The sequence below is a fragment of the Scardinius erythrophthalmus genome (genome assembly GCF_964197995.2).
Source record: "Scardinius erythrophthalmus genome assembly, chromosome: 16".
Lineage (NCBI taxonomy): Eukaryota > Metazoa > Chordata > Actinopteri > Cypriniformes > Leuciscidae > Scardinius > Scardinius erythrophthalmus.
In genome coordinates, this window is record NC_138236.1 from 35,215,760 (window position 1) to 35,237,716 (window position 21,957).

General features: G+C 40.2%; 1 protein-coding gene across 1 annotated transcript in view; it reads right to left on the reverse strand.

The window, feature by feature from the left end:
- plecb (plectin b) overlaps positions 1–21,377 on the reverse strand; it is an 82,986-nt gene extending 61,609 nt beyond the window's left edge. Inside the window, 1 exon segment of the mRNA XM_081389041.1 lies at positions 17,193–21,377. Coding sequence (XP_081245167.1) covers positions 17,193–21,042 — 3,850 coding nt within the window. The 5' untranslated portion in view covers positions 21,043–21,377.
- Between the last annotated feature and the right edge of the window lie 580 nt (positions 21,378–21,957).

The window sequence follows — 21,957 nt, forward strand, 5'->3', positions numbered from 1 at the left end:
CTAAGTGTATTGTTTACAGAGAAATATTTGTATTACTCACTGTGTGTCCTTAAAATGTTCCTGTGATTTTTGTAAAGTGAAACAACATTAAAGGGATAGTTCACTTTGAAATTAAATTTTGGTATGCTTTAGCTTACCTCAAGGGCATCCAAGATGTAGGTGTCTTTTTTTCCGCAGTAGTTTCAATTTTGATATTTTTAGGTCAAACCGTTCTTGTCTGACAGTCATATAATGCAGGTCTATGGTCACGGTCTCAAAGAGCATGCAAAGAGTCCAAATTAAACAATTCCCCATCGTCCAAATTAAACAATTCCCCATCGTAAGTACACATTGATGGCCTAAGACATGAAACGAGCGGTTTGTGTGAGAAAACGAACAGTATTTATATCGTTTTTACCTCTTATTCACAGCCACGTCCAAGTGATCTGAGGGCGCGGGCGCTTCCTGCTGTGTGACGTGTGCCAGACTGGTGCATAGATATATACACTAGATGTCACCTTGGCTACGGCAGTTCATTGGAACGAATGTCTTTAATGCGGCATCTAGTGTATATATATATATATATCTATGCACCAGTCTGCGCACACGTCACACAGCAGGAAGCGCCCACGCCCGACTTGGACGTGGCTGAGGTAAAAACAATATAAATACTGTTCGTTTTCTCACACAAACCGCTCGTTTCGTGTCTTAGGCCATCAATGTGTACTTACGATGGGGAATTGTTTAATTTGGACGATGGGGAATTGTTTTAATTTGGACTCTGTGCATGCTCTTTGAGACAGTAACCATAGACCTGCATTAAATGACTGACAGACAAGAACGGTTTGACCTAAAAATATCAAAATTGAAACTACTGCGGAAAAAAAGACACCTACATCTTGGATGCCCTTGAGGTAAGCTAAAACATACCAAAATTTAATTTCAAAATGAACTATCCCTTTAAGTTGGCTGGAATGATAATAACCGCTAATCTAATCTTTGCATCTGAAATTACAGCTAAAGTAAATTTTTGACTTGTGTATAACCATGAAGCTGTACCACAGTGTGTTATGAAACCTGAGTTACGAGCGAAGGGTCAAACGAAAGCAAAAGTATCCCTGTGGTATAAAAAGCTCATAAATCAAGTGTAAAGCACTTCACGGGTCCTGAAATACGCTCTTAATGCCCTGCTGCTCCCTGAACAATACAGTCATGCAAACATATGTGCTGTTCACATCCCGGCTCTGGAACTTTCCATTATGGCAGTTATACGTTCTGACGGGGCCATTTTTCACAAGACATCTGGGAGCTCTCCTATAGTATTATGAATTTGACTTGGAAATATATACAGAAAAGTTTCTGATGTTCTTTTATTTATTCACTGAACACATGGAAAATCTGAGCCTCTGGACTTCCATTTGTTATTCAAAGTTTTGATGTAATTTGCCATTCAAAGTTGTGAATTACAGTGATACTACAGCCTTGCAGAAGTGCTCACATATTCCCCGATTCTTTCAACGAATATGAGCAGATTTATTCCATCAATACAGGATTTATAGATCATTATTAAGTCCCTCTAACAATTCTCTCACTGCTGTTACTTTCACAGGATCTGTTTACTGTGTGCTTATAGATTTTGTCAATTAAAGAACATGAAAATATGTATTTTGTGCTTTTTATTACCAGACAATTAAACTACAGATACAATAAGTTAATACTACAGAAATAATTTTTAATTTGTTTTTGCATTTTTTTATTTTATGACATCTTTTATTTTTGTCGTTGATACCTGCAATATTACTTTACCTTATTATAAATAAGTAAGTAAATAAATAAATACATTTAGCTTTTTTTTATTTACTTTATGAAATCCTTTACTTTGTATCGGCACTTGCATTAATACTGCACCTTATAAATAAATAAATGAATAAACTGCAATTTTATTTTATGCAATTCTTTATTTTGTATTGACACCTACATTATTAATGCACAAAATACATAAATAAATAAATATTTATTTATTTATTTTATGCAATCATTTATTTTGTATTGGCAGGTGAATAAGGCAAAGGATTGCATAAAATAAAATAAATAATATTTATTTATTTACTTATTTATAATAAGGTGAAGTAATATTGCAGGTATCAACGACAAAAATAAAAGATGTCATAGAATAAAGGATAGGATAAATATAGCATTTTATTTTATTTTATTTTATGCAATCTCTTATTTATTTTGTATTGGCACCCACATTATTACAGCAACCTTATAAATAAATAAATAAATAATTTGTTATTTTATGCGATAATTTATTTATTTTGAATTGGCACCTGCATTATTAATGTATCTTACAATCAATCAATCCATCACTCAATCAACTAACTTCACAGTAGTTGTTTTATACAATAATTTTTTTATTTTGCATTGGCACCTGCATCATTACTGCACCTGTTTGTTTGTTTGTTTGTTTGTTTGTTTGTTTGTTTGCGCATTTCTCCTCCACATGACAGGTCTGGTTAATAGCACAGTAGAAATATAGAAGCATAAAGGGTTAAGCTCACAGAGAAAATGTTGGAATGAGATCAGAACCTCTCATACACACAAACCTTCCCCAGAATGAAGCAGAATCATATAACACGTCACTTCATTCTCTCCTTACAGAATGCACAATGGACACAGGATGAACAAAGCAATAAAGTAATCATCTGTAATAAATTCTGTGCTATCCTGCCCATAGAGGTTTATGATCAAACTAACAAGATCATGAAGGAGGAGGGGAGGAAGAGTGACAGTGACAGAGAACACCAGCCAACCGCTAGCAGAGGTCATCTCCGTCACAACAACACATGGATCATTCTGGAAAACAGATCCTTATTTACAGACACTGGGACTCAAATACTGATCTGAGGTCAGTATTGATCTATCTCATATCTGAAATACTGATCTATCTCATATCTGATATACTGATCTATCTCATCTGATATACTGATCTATCTCATATGAAAGTCTCCTCCATGCCCTGCTAACAAACAAGTGTCCAACTCTTTGACTATACTTTAATAAGTGTTATTGCACTATTTTCCAATGCAGACAAAAGCAACAACTTTAGACCGGTTTCTTTATAAACTTGTCTAACATATTTCTAAATGTATGCATCTGACACCTGGGAGCTATCAGTGCAAACTGTAAACTCACCTCTCACGTTCTACAGGCTGAAAGATAAGATACATGGCCTTGATCAGACATGTTTGAGAGGCGAGTTATGAAGGTGTGAAAGGAAGTATGACCTTCCTAAATACTTCCCAAGTCATCTTTCTCCAAGAGACATTAACATTTGAGAGGTTTCAGACCTTCACATGTAGGACATCATGAGATTTAAGACCTGTGTGAAGGTCAGCCCAATATCTACATTAGATTGAAACTACAGAGGACACATGTATATGTTTAAAGTGCAACTTAACGTTGCCCTGCAATTTTTTGTAGAGGACTTTTCTAATATTTATTCCTATTTTCTTGCAGAAATAACCTTTTTGGACCAGCAATCACTGCTTCATGTAGTGTTATTGTGTTTATTTAGTAGATGGAAGTGTAATGCAAAAGAAATTAGGCCAAGTTGTTATTCTTGTACAAACAATAGATAAAAATAGAAAGTATATTTATTATCATTGCTGAAATCCTAGACCTCATTTCCTTTACCTATGTATCATTACCAAAACATACATTTAATGTTAATTTAATACATGGCTTTTTTTTTTTAAAATGCATGTGCAGTATCTATACATTATGCTCTTTCAGGTTTGGCACATTAATTTGAAAATATATAATTTAAAAAAAATACAAAAAATTAAAAAATAATATTATATATATTATATTTATATATATATTTATATATATTTTTTTTTTTTTTTTTTTCACAAATTTCTCTCATCACCGCATCCCCTTTCACCATTTACAACCGGTTGTAAACGGTGAAAGGGGATGTGGTAATGAGAGAAATTAGTGAAAATCAAATAAAAATTAACTAGTAACTGTGCATGACTGTTAATAATCAATTTTTAAAAATCTGAAAATGTATGAAAATGTTTTGAAAAATATGTATAAAAAAAAGTATGAGAGTATCACCACTATAAACATACTATAAACACACTATAAACATGATACGCTGCAAGCTTTTGACAAAGCAAAATGAATCCAATAACCACTCCCCTTTCCCATTATCTGACGTCTCTATTACTGGAATTAAAGGGTTAATCTTACTGCCCACAATGCCCTGGCAGAGCAAGAGAAGAGGAGGCAAGATAAAACAAGCGCAGAACTCCAGAACATCCCAGATCTTCTCATTTAAATCTCGTACCTTCACCTCTGTTTTGCCTCAAACGCCAGACTGCAAAGAGAGAGGCAATGTGCAGGAAAAGCACCAGTGTGGGGAGAGCGGACTCTGAGGGGCTCAGTGGCATTAGGGCTGGGCAGGGGCGATTCTAGGATTTTAATTTTAGGGGGGCTCAGCCCCCAATGAGGGTATGATGTAAAAAAAAAAAAAAAAAAAGTTAGTTTATGGTCTAATGCTCATTATTAAGTAGTTTCATTCATTCATCCAGTAACATGCATATGGCACGGTTTTATAATCACTGAGGTACCGAATGTGAGGTAGTTAGGGGGGTTCGGGGGCATGCTCCCCCGAGAAAATTTAGATTTCTCTGATCTACATATGTGCATTTTAAGATGTTTTGAAGGCCAAAAAAATTGGATGACAATAGCTTTAAAACCATGTGCGGGCAGCTGTTTTTTTCTCACCTCATCAGCATCACACTCTTTTTCTCTTGTTTTTATCTTGCTCTGTCTTTTCCCCTCCTAAAGCTGAGCTTTGACTGATACAGGCTTTTAATTTTTGTCTGTCAGTGAAGAAAGTAAACATAGGGTCAACTGATAGGTTGATTTATGAATCATTTTCTCAGACAAAGCTACCAGGAAAGCTAGGTAACTAAGTCCATCTACAATGAAATATAAATTATTTATTTTATTTTTTAAGCTTTGTAATCAACAATACGGTTGGTTATTCATCAAGTCACCCCGTGAAAATCTATTTAATTTCAAATCATTTAACTAACCAGCTAAACGTGTATTAATGTAACTGTCTATTGGCAATATGATTAATCTGTTCTATATTTATTTCTATTTATTAAAAATAACAACATGAATTATCAATTTGCCACTTCTATAAATCAAGTGCTTAAAAGAAAACCACAAATCCCTTTACTCTACTCTTACTCTAATATATGTATACACTTCTACTGATTCATTATTATATTTATATTTTATTATATTATTATTATATTATTATATATTATATTAATTATTATACATTATTATATTATATATATATATATACATTATTATATTATATATATATACAAAACTATATTTATTAATACAAAACAAAATAACTCCACATGATGTTTCTCTCTCAAGGCCATCTAGTGCTTTCAGACAATGATGTGTGTCTTTAATCATTTCTGTGCATGGCAGCATAATGTAATAACGAAATACAAAATAATATGTTTAAAGTTTAAAAAGTAAATTAAAATAAATCATGATCGTTTTCTAAAGTATGTTTTCATGGGTGTTAATCGCTTCATTTTTGTTTTGTAGAAAAAAACAACTATCACACTGATAAGGGCTGAAGGTGAACGCAGCGAAACGTATTGGTATTGGATGAGAAACCGAACCGTCCCGTGTTGCTCCCAATGCTCCAGTAACATTACATTATGTAAACTGCAATGCATAAATGACAAAGAACTGCACCGATGCAGATGTAATATCATAGCAATCTATCAATAAATGCACTCACGACACACCTCGCTCTGCTCGGCGCCCCTGCAGATTGAAAAATGCGCTAAATCCAAGCAGACTCAGATAAGGGGAGGAGCCGAAACTTGACGCAGCTTGCCGCCGTTTCAAATGAGTTTTTTTAAAGGGGACTGAAGCGATAAAAAATATATTAATCAAATATTTTTTAGGGGGGCTGGGCAGAAGTTTAGGGGGGCTGAAGCCCCCCTAAAAAGGGCCTAGTGACGCCCCTGGGGCTGGGATAAACCAGGGATAACCCTGGACGAGGCCGGCAGCGGGAACAGGTGGAGGGAATGGGGTGACGTGGGGTGTGTTCCCGAGTTAGGGATGAGGCCAGACATTTAAAATAAGACACCAGTCTCTCAGCCAAACGTGGAGTCAAAGGGGATCGAGTTAGTCACTTCTCCTTCCTTCCTTCTGAAGGGAGTTTCCTCTACTATATTATCTTGTCTTCTTCTATTCTTTCTCACTGCCCTTCCCATGTCATCTCTAATGCTGGAAACACACCTGGAGCAGATGAAACTTCACTGCGCATACATTCACAGTTTTTCATTCACTACAGATGTCTTTCAACTCAAAGTGTGAACCGGTTTTAAAATCACATCAAATTAGAGTTAATGTTAGACTGAAAAGTTGGCAAACCAGATTTGTTTGAACATTTAACACGACACCAGGCTTTGCAGAACTGGTTGAGTTTGAAATCAGAAGACACAACCAGACTCTCGGGACAAACTAGTTCAAGAATTTCATCAATCCAAGGGTAACGAAACACCCAAAGGCAATGAGGAAAGTGTGCAGTCGTTAGCACTTTAAAACAACTAACCAACTGGCAATTTAAAAACACAAATACTCATAACTAATCCAGGTTCAGTCTAAATTAAAAGTCTCTATTTACTTTCTTAAAGGGATAGTTCACCCAAAAAAGAATGTCATTAATGTCCACACCCGTAAGACTTTCGTTCATCTTCAGAACACAAATGAAGATTTTTTTGATGAAATCTGAGAGATTTCGTTCCTCCATTGACAGCTACACAACTGAAACTTTGACGCAGCAAAAAGTTCATAAAGAGATTGTAAAACTAATCCATATGATTTGAGCGGTTTAGTCCAAATCTTCTGAAGAGACACAATCACTTTATATGATGAACAGTTTGAATTTAGTCTTTTATTCACATAAAAACATTGATCAGAGATCATAAACAGAAGCTCAACTGAAACTGCTTAACTTTTTTAAGCGTCAAAGTGGTAGTTGTGTAGCTGTCAATGGAGGAACAGAAATCTCTCGGATTTCATTAAAAATATCTTTATTTGTGTTCCTGAAGATGAACGAAAGTCTTACAGGTTTGGAACAACACGAGGGAAAATGATTAATAACAGAATTAAAATGTTTGGCTGAACTAACCCTTTAACGCATGTTTCCGGTCTTATGTTGAACAATTCATCGGTGAACGCGATTAAAAAATCAGTTCTGTAATCCAACTTACTCCACGTCTTAAACCACTGTGCCTTTTTGTTGACATCAATTATTTATTTTTCACCCCCTCCAGCCATTTGGATCCATTCTGGTATGTAACACCCACTTGGGTTGTAAATGATGTTGATTTTAAGGTCTACTGACAGCAGCTGTTACATGTATACAGATGAAAAACGTCTCTTAATTTAAATAAAGCTGATATAAAATAAATTATAAATATTACATGGAAAACTTAAACTTCAAAAACACTTTAATGAAAAATAAATTGAAACTTGATGTTCAAGTTGAAGAACTAAAATTAAAAATTAAAAAATATGGACAAACCCAACCATTGGTTTAAAATTTTAAATTAAATTGTCCATATTTGACTCAAAAATTGATTGAAACAACCCAGCATTTTTAAGTGTAAACAGAAATAAAAACACAAAATGACAAAATAAATAAAATAACTACATTTAAAATGAAAGCTGAAAGATATCAAAATATGGTTACACTATTTTGATGGTCCACTTTAAACATTCTACTAACTTTAAGCAACTTTGCAACTACATGTCAACTAACTCATATTAGAGTATTAGTAGACGGTTACATTAGGGTTCGGGTTAGTAGAATAAGTTGACGTGTACTTGCAAAGTTACTTATAGTCAGAAGAATGTCTATTGAGAAGCATCAAAATAAAGTGTTAGAAGATATTAAGCAGACAGTCTATTAATACTTTACTGGTTGGTAGTTGTACATGTAGTTAAGTTATAGTAACTAAAGCGGACCATCGAAATAAAGTGTTGCCAAAAATATTGGTACATAATAGCAAATAAATAATACTAAAATAACACTTGTATGCTGTTGCTTGAAGACAGTTACAATGGAAAGCAGTTCCATAGTAAGTCCATTAACATCCCACTTTTGTTTTTGTTTTTACAAACAAGTCATGTCATAGATGCTGGCCACAAAGCTAAACATATTGATTGACCAATTCTTTACTATTAACTATAATGTTTTGAAACCAAAGCAACGTTGGAGTTCCGCTACATTTCCGCTGTATCAGACGCTCTGTTATTAGGCGTGGGAGAAGTCTGCTCCAAGACTGCAAAACAGGTGGAAGCTTTTTTACAGCTCTCAAAAATAGCGCATATATGGGACACCTCACATTCCCATGTAGACACAGAGAATTTCTCGACCTGTTTCTCTACCCGCCCACCCTCTTTACCGTGATATATCCGTCCGCCTGACCTGGCCAACGCTAACTCCTCCAGGTAAGCTGGAGGAAGATGAGAGCGCTCACACCGCATCCAATGTGGGACGAAAAAAAAATAAATCATCCAAAACTAAAACACATCACAGATAACTGAAGTGTGAGAGTTTTTAAATATGGAATGCGTGTGTGTGTGTATGTCAACACAGAACGTTTCCTCTCACACGTCGAACACAAGCGCAATCAAACATATAGAAAAAGACACACAATCTTGGTCATCTGACCTACCAGGTATGATCTTCATGAAGTTTGGGGAGCAGCAACAGCAGACAACCAGAGCAAGAGCACGCCAATAAAGTCAAAGAAAAGAGTCTCCGTTTGTTTGGTCGGCACTGTGCCTTTCTTATTTTTGACGGGCCATGCCTGCTGTTAGGATATGTCAGCCTTGCTCCCGGTGGCTTTGCAATTAGGTGGGCGGAGGCTGAGGGGGTCGGGGTGGGGGGGTGAGTGGGGCACTGTGAGTGGGGCAGGGTAAAAGAGCTCACCGTGGATATAAATATCATGCCGCACAAGTTGCTCACACTGGCACAGTTAGAAAGTGATGAAACCCGCGGCGGCCAGCTTGTTCCTGGATGATCATAGAGTTATTTTATGATATTGCATCACAGTCTCAGCTTTACCTTCCCAACTGCTGTTAGACACCAAGACGCCCGTTTCATTAAGTTTGTGAGGAATAATGGGAACAAAATAAAAAAGAAGTGTGCTTAATTGTATTAAATGTTCTGAAACTTACTTAAATGCAATTAGTTTAACTTGGCCCACTAGGACTTACGTAAATCTTTGTATGTACTTTGAATATACGGACAAGCATTTATGGTGAACTAAAATATACTTTAGTGTCATTTCTATTGGAACTTATATTTTGCCAGGCTGTTGTTGTAAATAAGAATTCTGTTGTTAAGTGAATTGCCTGGTTAAATAAAGCTTAAATAAATGATATGGCCTATTTAAATGGATTTTAATTACACATTAGTAAAGCTGAAGTTGCAATTTAGTATATTCAAATATATATATTAATATTAACATTAACTGTAATATTGAATAAGACTATAATCAAGTCACTGTGCTTTAGTATGTTAGTAACATCCAAATAAGTATACTTTTTTTAAAGCATGATTATTCAACATAATGATTTAAAAGTGTACTTAAGTGTGTTAAGAAACATAGTCATGAAAGTATAATCTCTTTAATATAACTTTAAACTCTAATACATTTTTATTTGATTGTAAATGACATGCAATTAAGTGTCAGAAAAAAAAATTATTCAGTTTATACTTAAGTATATTCTTTTATTTCCATAATAAGTACTCTTTTTATACCTTGAATGCAATGTAAGTCGCTTCAGACAAAAGCATCTTCCAAATGCAAAAATGTAAATAAATAAAATAAAATAAAATAAAATAAATCCAGTTTCTATAGACCAGACAGCTCCTGTCACGGTTACCGTTGGTTTCTGCACTACATTACCCAAGATTCCCTCTAGAACACCTGCACTCACTCTCAGGATCATTAATCACCCGCACCTGTTCCCAATCATTAACCTCATCAGTCAACACATAAAACATTCCCTGTGATTTCAGTCTGGGTCAAGCCTCCAACAGGAACAGACCATAATCCGTTGTCTCCGTTTCCTCTGACACATCCAGACTTCAAGCTGTAATGTATACTTACCTGAAACACTCACCTTTATGTCATTGTTGTGCTGTCTTCAGAAATCCTGTCTGAGTCCATGCTGCCTGAGATCCTGTGTTCCTTTGAGTTTCCAGTGTTTCAACTGAGTTTGTTTGATTGCCGATCTGCATCTGAAAGAGAAGAGACAAAGATTACTGAACTGAGATTGCTTGACGTCAACTTATCCAAAGTGAAAGTGCTTACCTGCTTTTCACCCCACAACGAGTTTCCTTCACGACTTCTGCACTTAAATTGAGTGAATACTCACCTCGCACTCTGATCATCTGTAAATAAAGCTGTGTTTGATTCACTTACCTCTGTCTCCTGGTCTGTATCCTGACAGAAGGCTTGACCGCATACCGTTATGGATCCTACACAGCCCGCAGACCGTGTTTCTGTGAACCCCAAGGAATCCACTATTTTCAACCAGAACGGTAGGACTCTGGAGGAATTTGCTAAAGTTTTCCTTTGCCTTTATCAGGATGGGAGCTGGGATGAGGACTTCCTTCAGCAACAGTTCTGGAGCGGGTTAGACGATCCACTTGCCCAGATACTACTGTTGGATGATCTCGATCTACCTCTCATCAAACTCATTGACCGCACACTGTGGGTGTGTGGTTCATCACTCACTGTGGAAGACATCCAGTCTGATCTCCACGTCCAATCTGCTTCCCTCGTCAACGCAACTAAACCCAGGCATCCAGTCAGCCCAAGCCTGCCCGAAAAGGTAACGGTCCTTCACCGCTCCGGACCCATAGCGGAGATCACCTGGCCTAGGTCACGAAAGCTGGTTTCAAACAGTGCTGATCTGGCGTCCAAGTTATTTGACCCCGCTTTAATGTCCGTCCGGGGAGCTCGCAGATCTGCTCTACGTTTCACCAAATCCACCAAACCAGTCGTCTGCCCAGCCGAGCCAGAGCCTGTTATCTGCCCAGCTAAATCTGAGCACATCGTCTGCCTAGCCGAGCCTGCACTTCACGCCAGTCCAGCCGAGCCTGCACTTCACGCCAGTCCAGCCGAGCCTGCACTTCACGCCAGTCCAGCCGAGCCTGCGACTGAGAGCATCATGCCCGCCGAGACTGAGAGCGTCATGCCCCCAGAGCCAGTCGTCGGCCCAGATGTTCCGAGTCCAGTTCCGAGTCCAGTCCTCGAGCAAGAGCCAGAGCCAGTCCTCGAGCAAGAGCCAGAGCCAGTCCTCGAGCAAGAGCCAGAGCCAGTCCTCGAGCAAGAGCCAGAGCCAGTCCTCGAGCAAGAGCCAGAGCCAGTCCTCGAGCAAGAGCCAGAGCCAGTCCTCGAGCAAGAGCCAGAGCCAGTCCTCGAGCAAGAGCCAGAGCCAGTCCTCGAGCAAGAGCCAGAGCCAGTCCTCGAGCAAGAGCCAGAGCCAGTCCTCGAGCAAGAGCCAGAGCCAGTCCTCGAGCAAGAGCCAGAGCCAGTCCTCGAGCAAGAGCCAGAGCCAGTCCTCGAGCAAGAGCCAGAGCCAGTCCTCGAGCAAGAGCCAGAGCCAGTCCTCGAGCAAGAGCCAGAGCCAGTCCTCGAGCAAGAGCCAGAGCCAGTCCTCGAGCAAGAGCCAGAGCCAGTTGTCGGCCCAGATGAGCCGAGTCCAGTTCCGAGTCCAGTTCCGAGTCCAGTTCCGAGTCCAGTTCCGAGTCCAGTTCCGAGTCCAGTTCCGAGTCCAGTTCCGAGTCCAGTTCCGAGTCCAGTTCCGAGTCCAGTTCCGAGTCCAGTTCCGAGTCCAGTTCCGAGTCCAGTTCCGAGTCCAGTTCCGAGTCCAGTTCCGGAGCAAGAGCCAGTCTTCAAGCAAGAGCCAGAGCCAGAGCCAGCCTACGAGCAAGAGCCAGTGCCAGTCTTCCCAAAAGCTCTTCCTTCGCCGCTGGTCTCACCCAGCTTAAAGCCCTCTTCGCCGCTGATCCTGCACAGCCCCGAGCTGCCTTCGTCGCTGGTCCTATCCAGCCTAGAGCTGCTTTCTCCCCCTGCCTCATCTAGCCATGTATCAAAACCTGACAAGTTCTCCATTAAAATTTTGGGGGGGCGCAGTATACCTGCTAGGGGGACCGCGGAGGTCTTTACGACAAGGTTCCCAGTGTCACCATGGCAACCTGAAAAAATATCACCACCATGGCCACCCGAAGGGTCCTCACCACCATGGCCACCCGAAGGGTCCTCACCACCATGGCCACCCGAAGGGTCCTCACCACCATGGCCACCCGAAGGGTCCTCACCGCCATGGCCACCCGAAGGGTCCTCACCGCCATGGCCACCCGAAGGGTCACCTCCGCCCTGTACTCCCGAGGGTCCGACAGCTCCGCCCTGGACACCCGAGGGTCCGACAGCTCCGCCCTGGCCACGCCCACAGCCTGCTCCGCCCTGGTCCCCTGACCAGCCTGCTCTGCCTGGACCGTCCTGGAATCTAGGATGCCCACCCTCCCACCCCTTTGGATGTTATACGGCGCGAGGACGCGCCTTCGGAGAGGGGGGGGTACTGTCACGGTTACCGTTGGTTTCTGCACTACATTACCCAAGATTCCCTCTAGAACACCTGCACTCACTCTCAGGATCATTAATCACCCGCACCTGTTCCCAATCATTAACCTCATCAGTCAACACATAAAACATTCCCTGTGATTTCAGTCTGGGTCAAGCCTCCAACAGGAACAGACCATAATCCGTTGTCTCCGTTTCCTCTGACACATCCAGACTTCAAGCTGTAATGTATACTTACCTGAAACACTCACCTTTATGTCATTGTTGTGCTGTCTTCAGAAATCCTGTCTGAGTCCATGCTGCCTGAGATCCTGTGTTCCTTTGAGTTTCCAGTGTTTCAACTGAGTTTGTTTGATTGCCGATCTGCATCTGAAAGAGAAGAGACAAAGATTACTGAACTGAGATTGCTTGACGTCAACTTATCCAAAGTGAAAGTGCTTACCTGCTTTTCACCCCACAACGAGTTTCCTTCACGACTTCTGCACTTAAATTGAGTGAATACTCACCTCGCACTCTGATCATCTGTAAATAAAGCTGTGTTTGATTCACTTACCTCTGTCTCCTGGTCTGTATCCTGACAGCTCCATTCCTTCTCCAATATATTTCACAATGCTGGACTCTGTTTTAACATTTTCAATCCAGAGACCTTCCCAAGCCCACGAGTGCCAGGGTTCTTATTTTTTCCACTGAAATATGGAATGTGGTAATGGGAAAAGCCTGGCATGACTGGAAATCTCCACCTCTCTCTTGTGCCATATCATGACTCTTTAGAGACCACACATGGAGCCAGACGTATGCTAAATATAGTAGAGTTTTTCACAGCAATCCACTGAAATTAGCATGTGGCATTGTGAATTATGGCGTTGACAGAGTGTTGATTTCATGTTCATGTTTAAAGCCCTTATGACCGTGATTAAATACAGTATTTGAAGGCATCTAATTTGCAGGACTTGGCATGGGAACTGTTTTTGTAAAATAAGATAATCATTGACTGAGCAAATCTAGTAATCAGTCCCAGTCTGACTCCACTGGGGCTGTTTAATACATTACAAATAGGTCTAAATATGAGTGCGTCACCTTTTTTGACAAATATATTTAAACGGATGTACACTCACATGAAGATTAGTCACATCAGAAGCCTTGAAGTTTTATTCCTCATGCGGGTCAGAGATCTAATGACCAATTAAATACTTTATTTCGATAGGACCTTATTATAAGACACTTAAAAAATTTATCACAAATTAAATGTAAATGCGCCCGCAAATATCCTGTACTTGCATCAACACACAAACAAAGCTGCTTTCCACTGATGCTGCATCCACACCTGTAGGTGTCAGTAGCATAAAGTCAGTGATCCTTTTGTACACTGAAAAAAAATATGGTGTTGGATTTACTTTATAATTATTTGTGAAATTTACTGGCGGCGAGTGATAACTGTTTCAATGCAACGGCAAGTAACACATTGAATTAAATGTGAAATTTTGAAGCTGAAAGACTGGAACAGGATGTTTTACAAGAAAATACTCTTTCAGTCTTTCTAAAATCCGTTTTGTTTAACTTTTAAAACAGCCAGTGAAACAACAAGAACATTACTTTACGGATAAAGCATCGAGGAAAATCAGTTCCTGGCAGAGAATTAAAATATGAGTTCTTGTGTGTCATTATTGATTCACCTGGGGACATGTTAACCTTGTAGACAGAAAAGACTCATGTGATATCAAAATGACTGCTATTTCAGAGGAATGTGTCATAAATCTTTTATATTACTGTCAGTAGAAGCACAGGTGGTTTATTGAGGCGTGATGAGATCTGAGACAGCTACTTTTTTCCCCGGAAAAACTGGTCAAGGCAAAAGACAAGGCTTTTGATCAGAGCACTCGCTTAGTTTTCCAAATTCAGAAAGTTGAAGTAGTAATATAGTTTCATGGGTTTATTATTATTAACAAAGCTAACAACTACATCGACATAATGTTACCAGGTGTAACAAAATATAAAACAAACAAGCAGATGTAGAGGAGTGTGCAGCTAGTTTTCACATGAGGAAACTATCAGTAAATATAATATTTTGTGTTAAAATCCAATTGCAATACATTCATAATGAGTAATATATTTAACATTAATAATATTTCTACTAATATACTTTTTTACATTAAGAGTAACTTACTTTAACTTTCTAACACATTATGAGTTAACAATGAATAATATTGTATTTATAAAGGCAACCAAGATTAATAAGATTGTGTGGAATCTTTAGCATCGGATGTTAACCAGATAGTTTAAATATGTTATAAACATTATGCTTTATACACACAATTATGCCTTATGCATACAAAATTCCAATATCATATTTTTAAAAAAGCTGTTACAGTAGAACTTTTAAGATGTTAATCTGACGGGTTAATTAGGACGGTATGCTCGCTATAAACAGAAGTTGAACTAAAAAAATAATCCTAAACTGAGAAGAAAAAAGAATCAATGGAATAAAAAGTATGTCAACTAGCCTGAATTTCCTCTATACCCAGAACATGGACTCATCCCTACAAAAGGTCTCATTTCACAAGAGGCGGAGGGCCAGTTATGGATATCACAACACCAGAGAGCCATTGAATGTGTCTGATAAGACTTCTTAAAGGTCAGATTCATTTGGCTCTCTGAATTCACTGGATGACTCATGGACTGCACCACAATCACATGGCATTGAGAACATCACAGAGCGCCTGTCACAACATCAAAAACATGCAGGAATTCATGGTGGAGGCGGGCAGAAATACAAACTTGCACAACACATTTCTGCTTGAACAGAGAACAGTCTCAAACTTCATGCTTCAAGTCCAGCGTATGACTGAAGGATTGTTAATGAATAAAGTATTGCTTCTAGACCATTACAGAAGAACAAAAAGGTGCTAGGCACAATAAATACTTTGTCCTAGATGTAGGCTAAAATTTCACTAAACAACTAAGTGACTGAGCTCCTATTAAAAAGTTTCATGTGAAAGTGTTACGGGGAAGGGGTTCTTTTCTATAGACAGGTCTTCAGAGATACAGTAGGGGGCAGCATAAAATTACAGAGATCTCTCATGTAACCTCAAGCACATCTGACTTGAGTTAGTTAGTCTGAGCATAATATTGTATAAATGCTTTTTCCTTTTTCAAATCCAATTGTGTTTGGTTGGAATTCAGGAACTGTGGATTCCTAAAAGACCTGTCATGATGAAGTGACTAACAAAAACCTTCAAACAAAAGGCTAATTGTTTTTGGATCTTTCCTCTGTGATTCACCTACTAAGCACACCCATTAGATTGTGCAAAACTTAACCGCTTACTGTGAGAAATCTACAATAGTAGATTGTTCCAGTAAATGAAATGAAACAAATCAGTGGTTTCATTAAATGTCTTTGCATTTAAAGTGTACAAGCATCAACTGAAATGCACAGCTAACAACAACAAAGGCAACTGCAGCACACATTCCAGAGCAATGGGGAGAAAAACAAAGGTGGAATTTGGGATGGACAACTCCATCTAATCTGTGGCATACCATTACATAATACACAAAGCGGCAAAGCAGAAGTCACCAGCTAATAGTTGACCACTGGAAACCGAGACAATCTAGAGGAAACAACCAAACACACGTGCTTCCTGCAAGAGTGCCACACAGGATCCTCTAAACACAGCATTGATTTTGTTGTTTAATGACTCTTTTTCTACTCCAAGAACAGACAAAACTATATGGGTTGTGTTTGGCAACAGGGAGGGGAGAACTGACTCCAAACATTGTATTGTCAGAAACACAGTGCTGCTTAACTACTCATTACCAGCAGTCTGGTATTCCCCTTGAAGAAGGAAAACTTGCAACAAAATCACTAGCTAGTCCCAAAATGTTGCACGGCAAAAGGGTGGTTGCAAAACATTGCATGCATAATTTGATGTTTTGGGTGTGGGTGTGGTGTGAATCACTGTGAGAGGTTCATTTTTCGATATAACTGGAAACAAATATGCCCAGATTTGTGCCTGTGGAAAGAAACAGCGATAAACCAGGAATGTTGAATAAATACAGCTACAAAAAGATGTGCATTGTTGCATAGACAAAGCATTTTTAAAGAGGTTCTACAGTTGTTGATACTGTCCATATCTTTATACAAGCTAATTTGATTTTAAACTGTCTGCATTGAAGAAAATATATTTAAAAAATAATAAAAAAAAGTGAAGAAGTATAAGCTTCTCTGCACAAATCTTGAAAACCTATAAATGTACTTGTGTTTCATTCAATAAATATTAAGCTCAGGCATCATTCACTCAAATATCATGCATATAAAGTTACACACCACTCAAGAAAATCATGCCCAACAGTCTAATAACAGCACAACTATTCTGACACTATAACAGTCACCTTGAACCTCCCACAGAGCAAATACGGATGGAAACCGGAGCAGTGCTACTGACATCAAAGCACATTTGAAATATAGTGATAGAACTGAAAAAGGACTCATACCTTCAATGAAGTTGGGGAAGGATTTGCCTTCTGGCTCTTGTAGTGAATGATCCCAAGTCTCTTCATCCGACAGGAGGCCACGCTCTATGGCCAGTTCTTCCAAGACATCATAGTCCAAATCATCTCCTGCAACCTCTGTCAGTGAGGGTGTAGCAGGTTGTCCCGCAACAGGACTGGCAATCTGTTGCACTTCAATCACTTCCTCGACCACAACAATCTTCTTCCGCATGGCGTCGTCTGTGGACTGCTTTTGCACGTCGCAGGTGATCTCGGTGGCAGGAAGGGGTCCAGTGATGACAGGCTGTGTGGGGGCCTTGCTAGCCAAAAACCTGTTCTGCTTCTCTGAGCTCTGCTGTGTGTCAGGAGCAGCCGTGTGTTGTGCAACGCTGGGAGGTTCCCCTTGTTTAGGGAGGGGGGTGAGCTGAGCTGAGTCTGCTGTAGCTGCTGACGCTGAGGCTGCCGGTGCTTCCCACTGTCTCTGCGAGGAGGATGTTTTTCCTCTCAGAACCTCCCGTTTTTCAGCCCAGGGCTGAGCAGGCTCCACCTCCCCTTTGTGAACCGGGGCCTCATTCTGTACAGCTGTTGGTTGCATGCTATCCACATCGTGCATTCCTTCAGGGGATGTCTTTGCAGAGTCATTTGTTGCAACTTGCTCAGGACCCTCAACCCGACGTGCATCCTCAGCTGTTGTCTTTACCTCTGTCACTTTTGTCTCAGCTATAGGTGGAGGGACCTGTACCACAGCAGGAGTTTTGTTTGAAGATTTCTTTTTCTTCTTTCCTTTTAAAGGCTTTGAGGCATCCTCTGTACAACTGTCTTTTGCAACTTCGGCCTCTTCTGTGATTGCAGGTTCCTCAGTCTGTTTTGCTGGTGATGACTTTTGTTGAACAGACTCAATTTGTTTTGGTGTCTCTATGTTTGATTTCAAAGTTTGCACAACTACTTCTGAAGTCTTGCTGGAGATAGCTGTGGTAATCGTCACTTCAGCACCTTTAGATAGGGACTGAGATTTAGAGCTGAGGTCAGGTTTGTGACCTTTAACCTCTGCCTTAACCTCAGCAGTAGAAATAGCTTCAGGAATCTCCACCTTTTCATGAACTTTTAAAGGCCTAGTGTTGTCATTTTTAGATGCATCTTGGGTTTCCTTTGTTTTTTGGGAAACAAGTACTCTCTGTTGCTTGTCAGTCATTTGAACAGTACTAGATGCTGTGGGTGGCACTGCTATGACGGCTGACTTGCTGACACTCTCCTCTACAGAAAGCTCAAAAGTATGCAGTGGTAGATTAATCTCTGATTTCTTTTCAGCAATTTGCATTGCCGAATTTTCTTCTTTCTTCGGCAGAAGTGGCATTGCTGATTCTAGAGATTTGACAGGCATCTGAGAGATAACAGAGGTATTTGACTTCACCTCATCCACATTAGCACCAGGCACATGTTGTGGTGCAATGGAGGTCTCATCTACTTTTTCATTCTTGATTGGTTGTTCTTGCACATTTTTTTCCTTTGTGGTTTTCTGCGTTTTCTCCACTTTTGGTTTTGATGGAGTAGGACAAGGAGCATCCTTATCCATTTTGCTACCAATTGTGGATGTGGTTTCATGAGAAACATTAAAGCACACTTCTTTTTTAGGCTCTTTGTTGACTGCTTCAGTACAGACAGAAAATATGGAGGATTCCACCGCTGTTGCCTCCACTGTTGACATCATGGTTGGTATATCCTGCACATTTTTGGTCTTTTTGGATTTCTTTGTTTTCTCCACTTTTGATTTTGATGGAGTAGGACAAGGAACATCCTTAGCCATTTTGATATCGTCAGTTACTGTAAATGTTGTTTCTTGAGGGACCTTTATAAATGCCTCTTTTTTGGGCTCGTCATTAACTGCTTCATCAGCGACAGAAAATACAGGGGAGTCCACTGCTGTTGCCTCCACTGTTGATGAAGCATTTTTGGTCTTTGTGGCTTTCTGCTTTTTCTCTAGTTTTGGTTTTGATGGAGTATGATGTGGAGCATCCTTTTCCTCTTTGGTATCACCTTTGGATGTGGTGTCTTGAGAGACACTGACAAATAGTTCTTCCTTGGGCTTTTCTTTGACTGTTTCATTAGAAACTGAAGACACAGAGGATTTCACTGTAATTGTCTCCACTGCTGTTGAAACAATCGTGCCATCTTGCACATTTTTGGTCACAAAGGTTTTCTTTGTTTTCTCCACTTTCGGTTTTGAGAGAGTAGGACCAGGAGCATCCTCATCTATTTTGTTATCACCTTTGAACGTGGTTTCCTGTGAGACAACGATACAGACTTCTTCCTTTGGTATTTCTTTGACTGCTTCAGTAGAAACAGAAAGCACAGAGGACTTCACTGCATTTTTCTCCACTGCTGATGAAACAGTTGACACATTCTGAACATTTTTTGTCACCAGTGTTTTCTGTGTTTTCTCCACATTTGGTTCTGAGGTAATAGGATGAAGAGCATCTTTACCCATTTTGCTATTATCTGCTACTGTGGATGTGGTTTTCTTAGAGACCTTAATAAACCCCTCTTCCGTGGGCTTTTCTTTTGCTGCTTCAGTAGGGACAGAAGACACAGAGGATTCATCTGCAATTGTGCCCATTGTGGATGAAACATTTGAAACATCCAGCACATTTTTGGCCACAATAGTTTTCTGTGTTTGAGCCACCTTGGGTTTTGAAGGAGTATGTTGAGGAACATCCTTAGCTGTTTTGCTATCGACTATTACAGTGGATGTGGTTTTCGGGGAGACCTTCATAAACACTTCTTCCTTGGGCTTTTCTTTGACTGCTTCAGTATGGACAGAAAACACAGAGGATTCCACTGCAATTGTTCCCTCTGCTGATGAAACAGTTGACACATCCTGCATATTTTTCATCACAAGGGTTTCCTGTGTTTTCTCCACCTTCGGTTTTGAGGGAGTAGGACGCCGAGCATCCCTGGCGGTTTTGCTATTGTCAGTTGCTGTGGATGTTGTTTCATGAGAGACCTTGATAGGCACTTCTTCTTTTGGCTTTTCTTTGGCTACTTCAGTATGGACAGAGATCAAAGAGGATTCCACTGCTGTTGCCCCCCGTGTTGACGAATCTGAGCTCAACTTTTGCGGTTTCTGAACGAATCCTGTCTTGGTGCATTCCACCATCTTTTCCTGTTCAACTGGCTTAGCATGGCGAGTTTCAATAGAAGGCATATGAGAGACTGAATGCATAGCAACCTTCCTCCTAGCACTTGGTTCCATCTCTTTGGTGTAATCACGAGTATCAGAAAGCATTGGCTGCTCTTTGGATTCCCATGATCCTTTGGGTTTGATCTGACTGCTAGCCACTGGGCGACCTCTAAACCTTGGTGTTCTGTCATTGGATTCAGTAATTTCAGGTTCATCCATGCTTGTTGTTTTCCGACGGTACCCCTGTCGATCCATCAGAGCCTCTTGTTTTTCTGCACCCATTTTGCCGGGTTTGGGAACATACGAAGTTGGCCCCTCAACAGATTGAACCCGTTCCGCCTTGCGGGCGATGGCCAGAGTGGCAGCTGGCCGTCGTACTCTCTGTAGAGGAGTGGGCACAATCTCTGGAGGCAGATGTAGGTAATCACGCAAGTATACAATCCCTGTATTAGTAAGATACCAGTAGAAATGCCTCCACGTAAAGGTCTCCCTTACATATCCCCTGGATTTCAGCGAGCCCATGGCTCTCATCACCTGCAGGTTTGCCACACCAGGAATCTCAGGGTGCATGGTCTGAGGGCGCTTGTCTTTCTTGGCCACCATGACGCCATCCCGAAACAGACGCTCATAGATGGCCTTCAGGTTGTCAAGGGGCATTACCATTCCAGCAACCATTGTGCTTCCTTAGTCTAGCAGCGTCTGAGTAAACAGGAACAGCTTTGCCAAAGAAGAACAAATCACTGAATGACCTCACTCTCCAGGGTCCTGAGGCAGAGCCTGCTGCCACGTGCTGCCAATTCAATCAAAAAAGACACTAAAAATAAATACAACCTGTCTGTTCGTTGTTGTTTAGCTAACTTCCTTCCTCATCAAAAGGGTTTCTTCTTTCTTCTCAAACTTTCTCAGAGGCAAAGGAAAAACTTAGAAAAGGAAAACTGTTCTCTCCTTCACTCAGCCTTCCTTGGAAGTGAGCATAGTCCGAACTGGCAGAGCTGCAATGAGAGGGGGTGTGTGTAAAAGAGAAAGAGAGAGAGAGTACTATGATCCAATCGGCCCCTCCTACCTCGCTCGAGCAAGGAAGAAACTGCTAAAATCAAACTGCCTGGTCGGCAGACTCTTAACAGTTGTGAATGGCTTGATGTAAACACTTGCAAAGATAATTGCCAAAAGTGTAGGAAGCAAAAATAGATCTCTAAAAATGGAAGAAAAGAAGAAGTGCTCGTTCAGCACACCTATGTCTCATTGAGGCATATGTGCTACACTGTCTAGGAACCACCCACAGTGGTGCACAGCACATGTTACACACCCCCGGGGTATGTTGGACCATCTCAGAGAGTAGATTGGTCAATGAGAAGCTAGGTTTGAGAAAAGGAGACACCCTTCACGTAAGTCATCCAATAGGTGAAAGATATAGTTATTAACACCTACCTTAGGCAATCAGGGTTTACACACTTCAGATCGTGTGTCGGGACACTCCTTTTTCCCTAGAGACACTTGAATTCCTCAGAAAATGCCTAACGGCAAGAACTTTGGTTTTGTGATTAATAGGTTGACAAAGAACATTTGAACATGAATGGCTGACTTAACTGA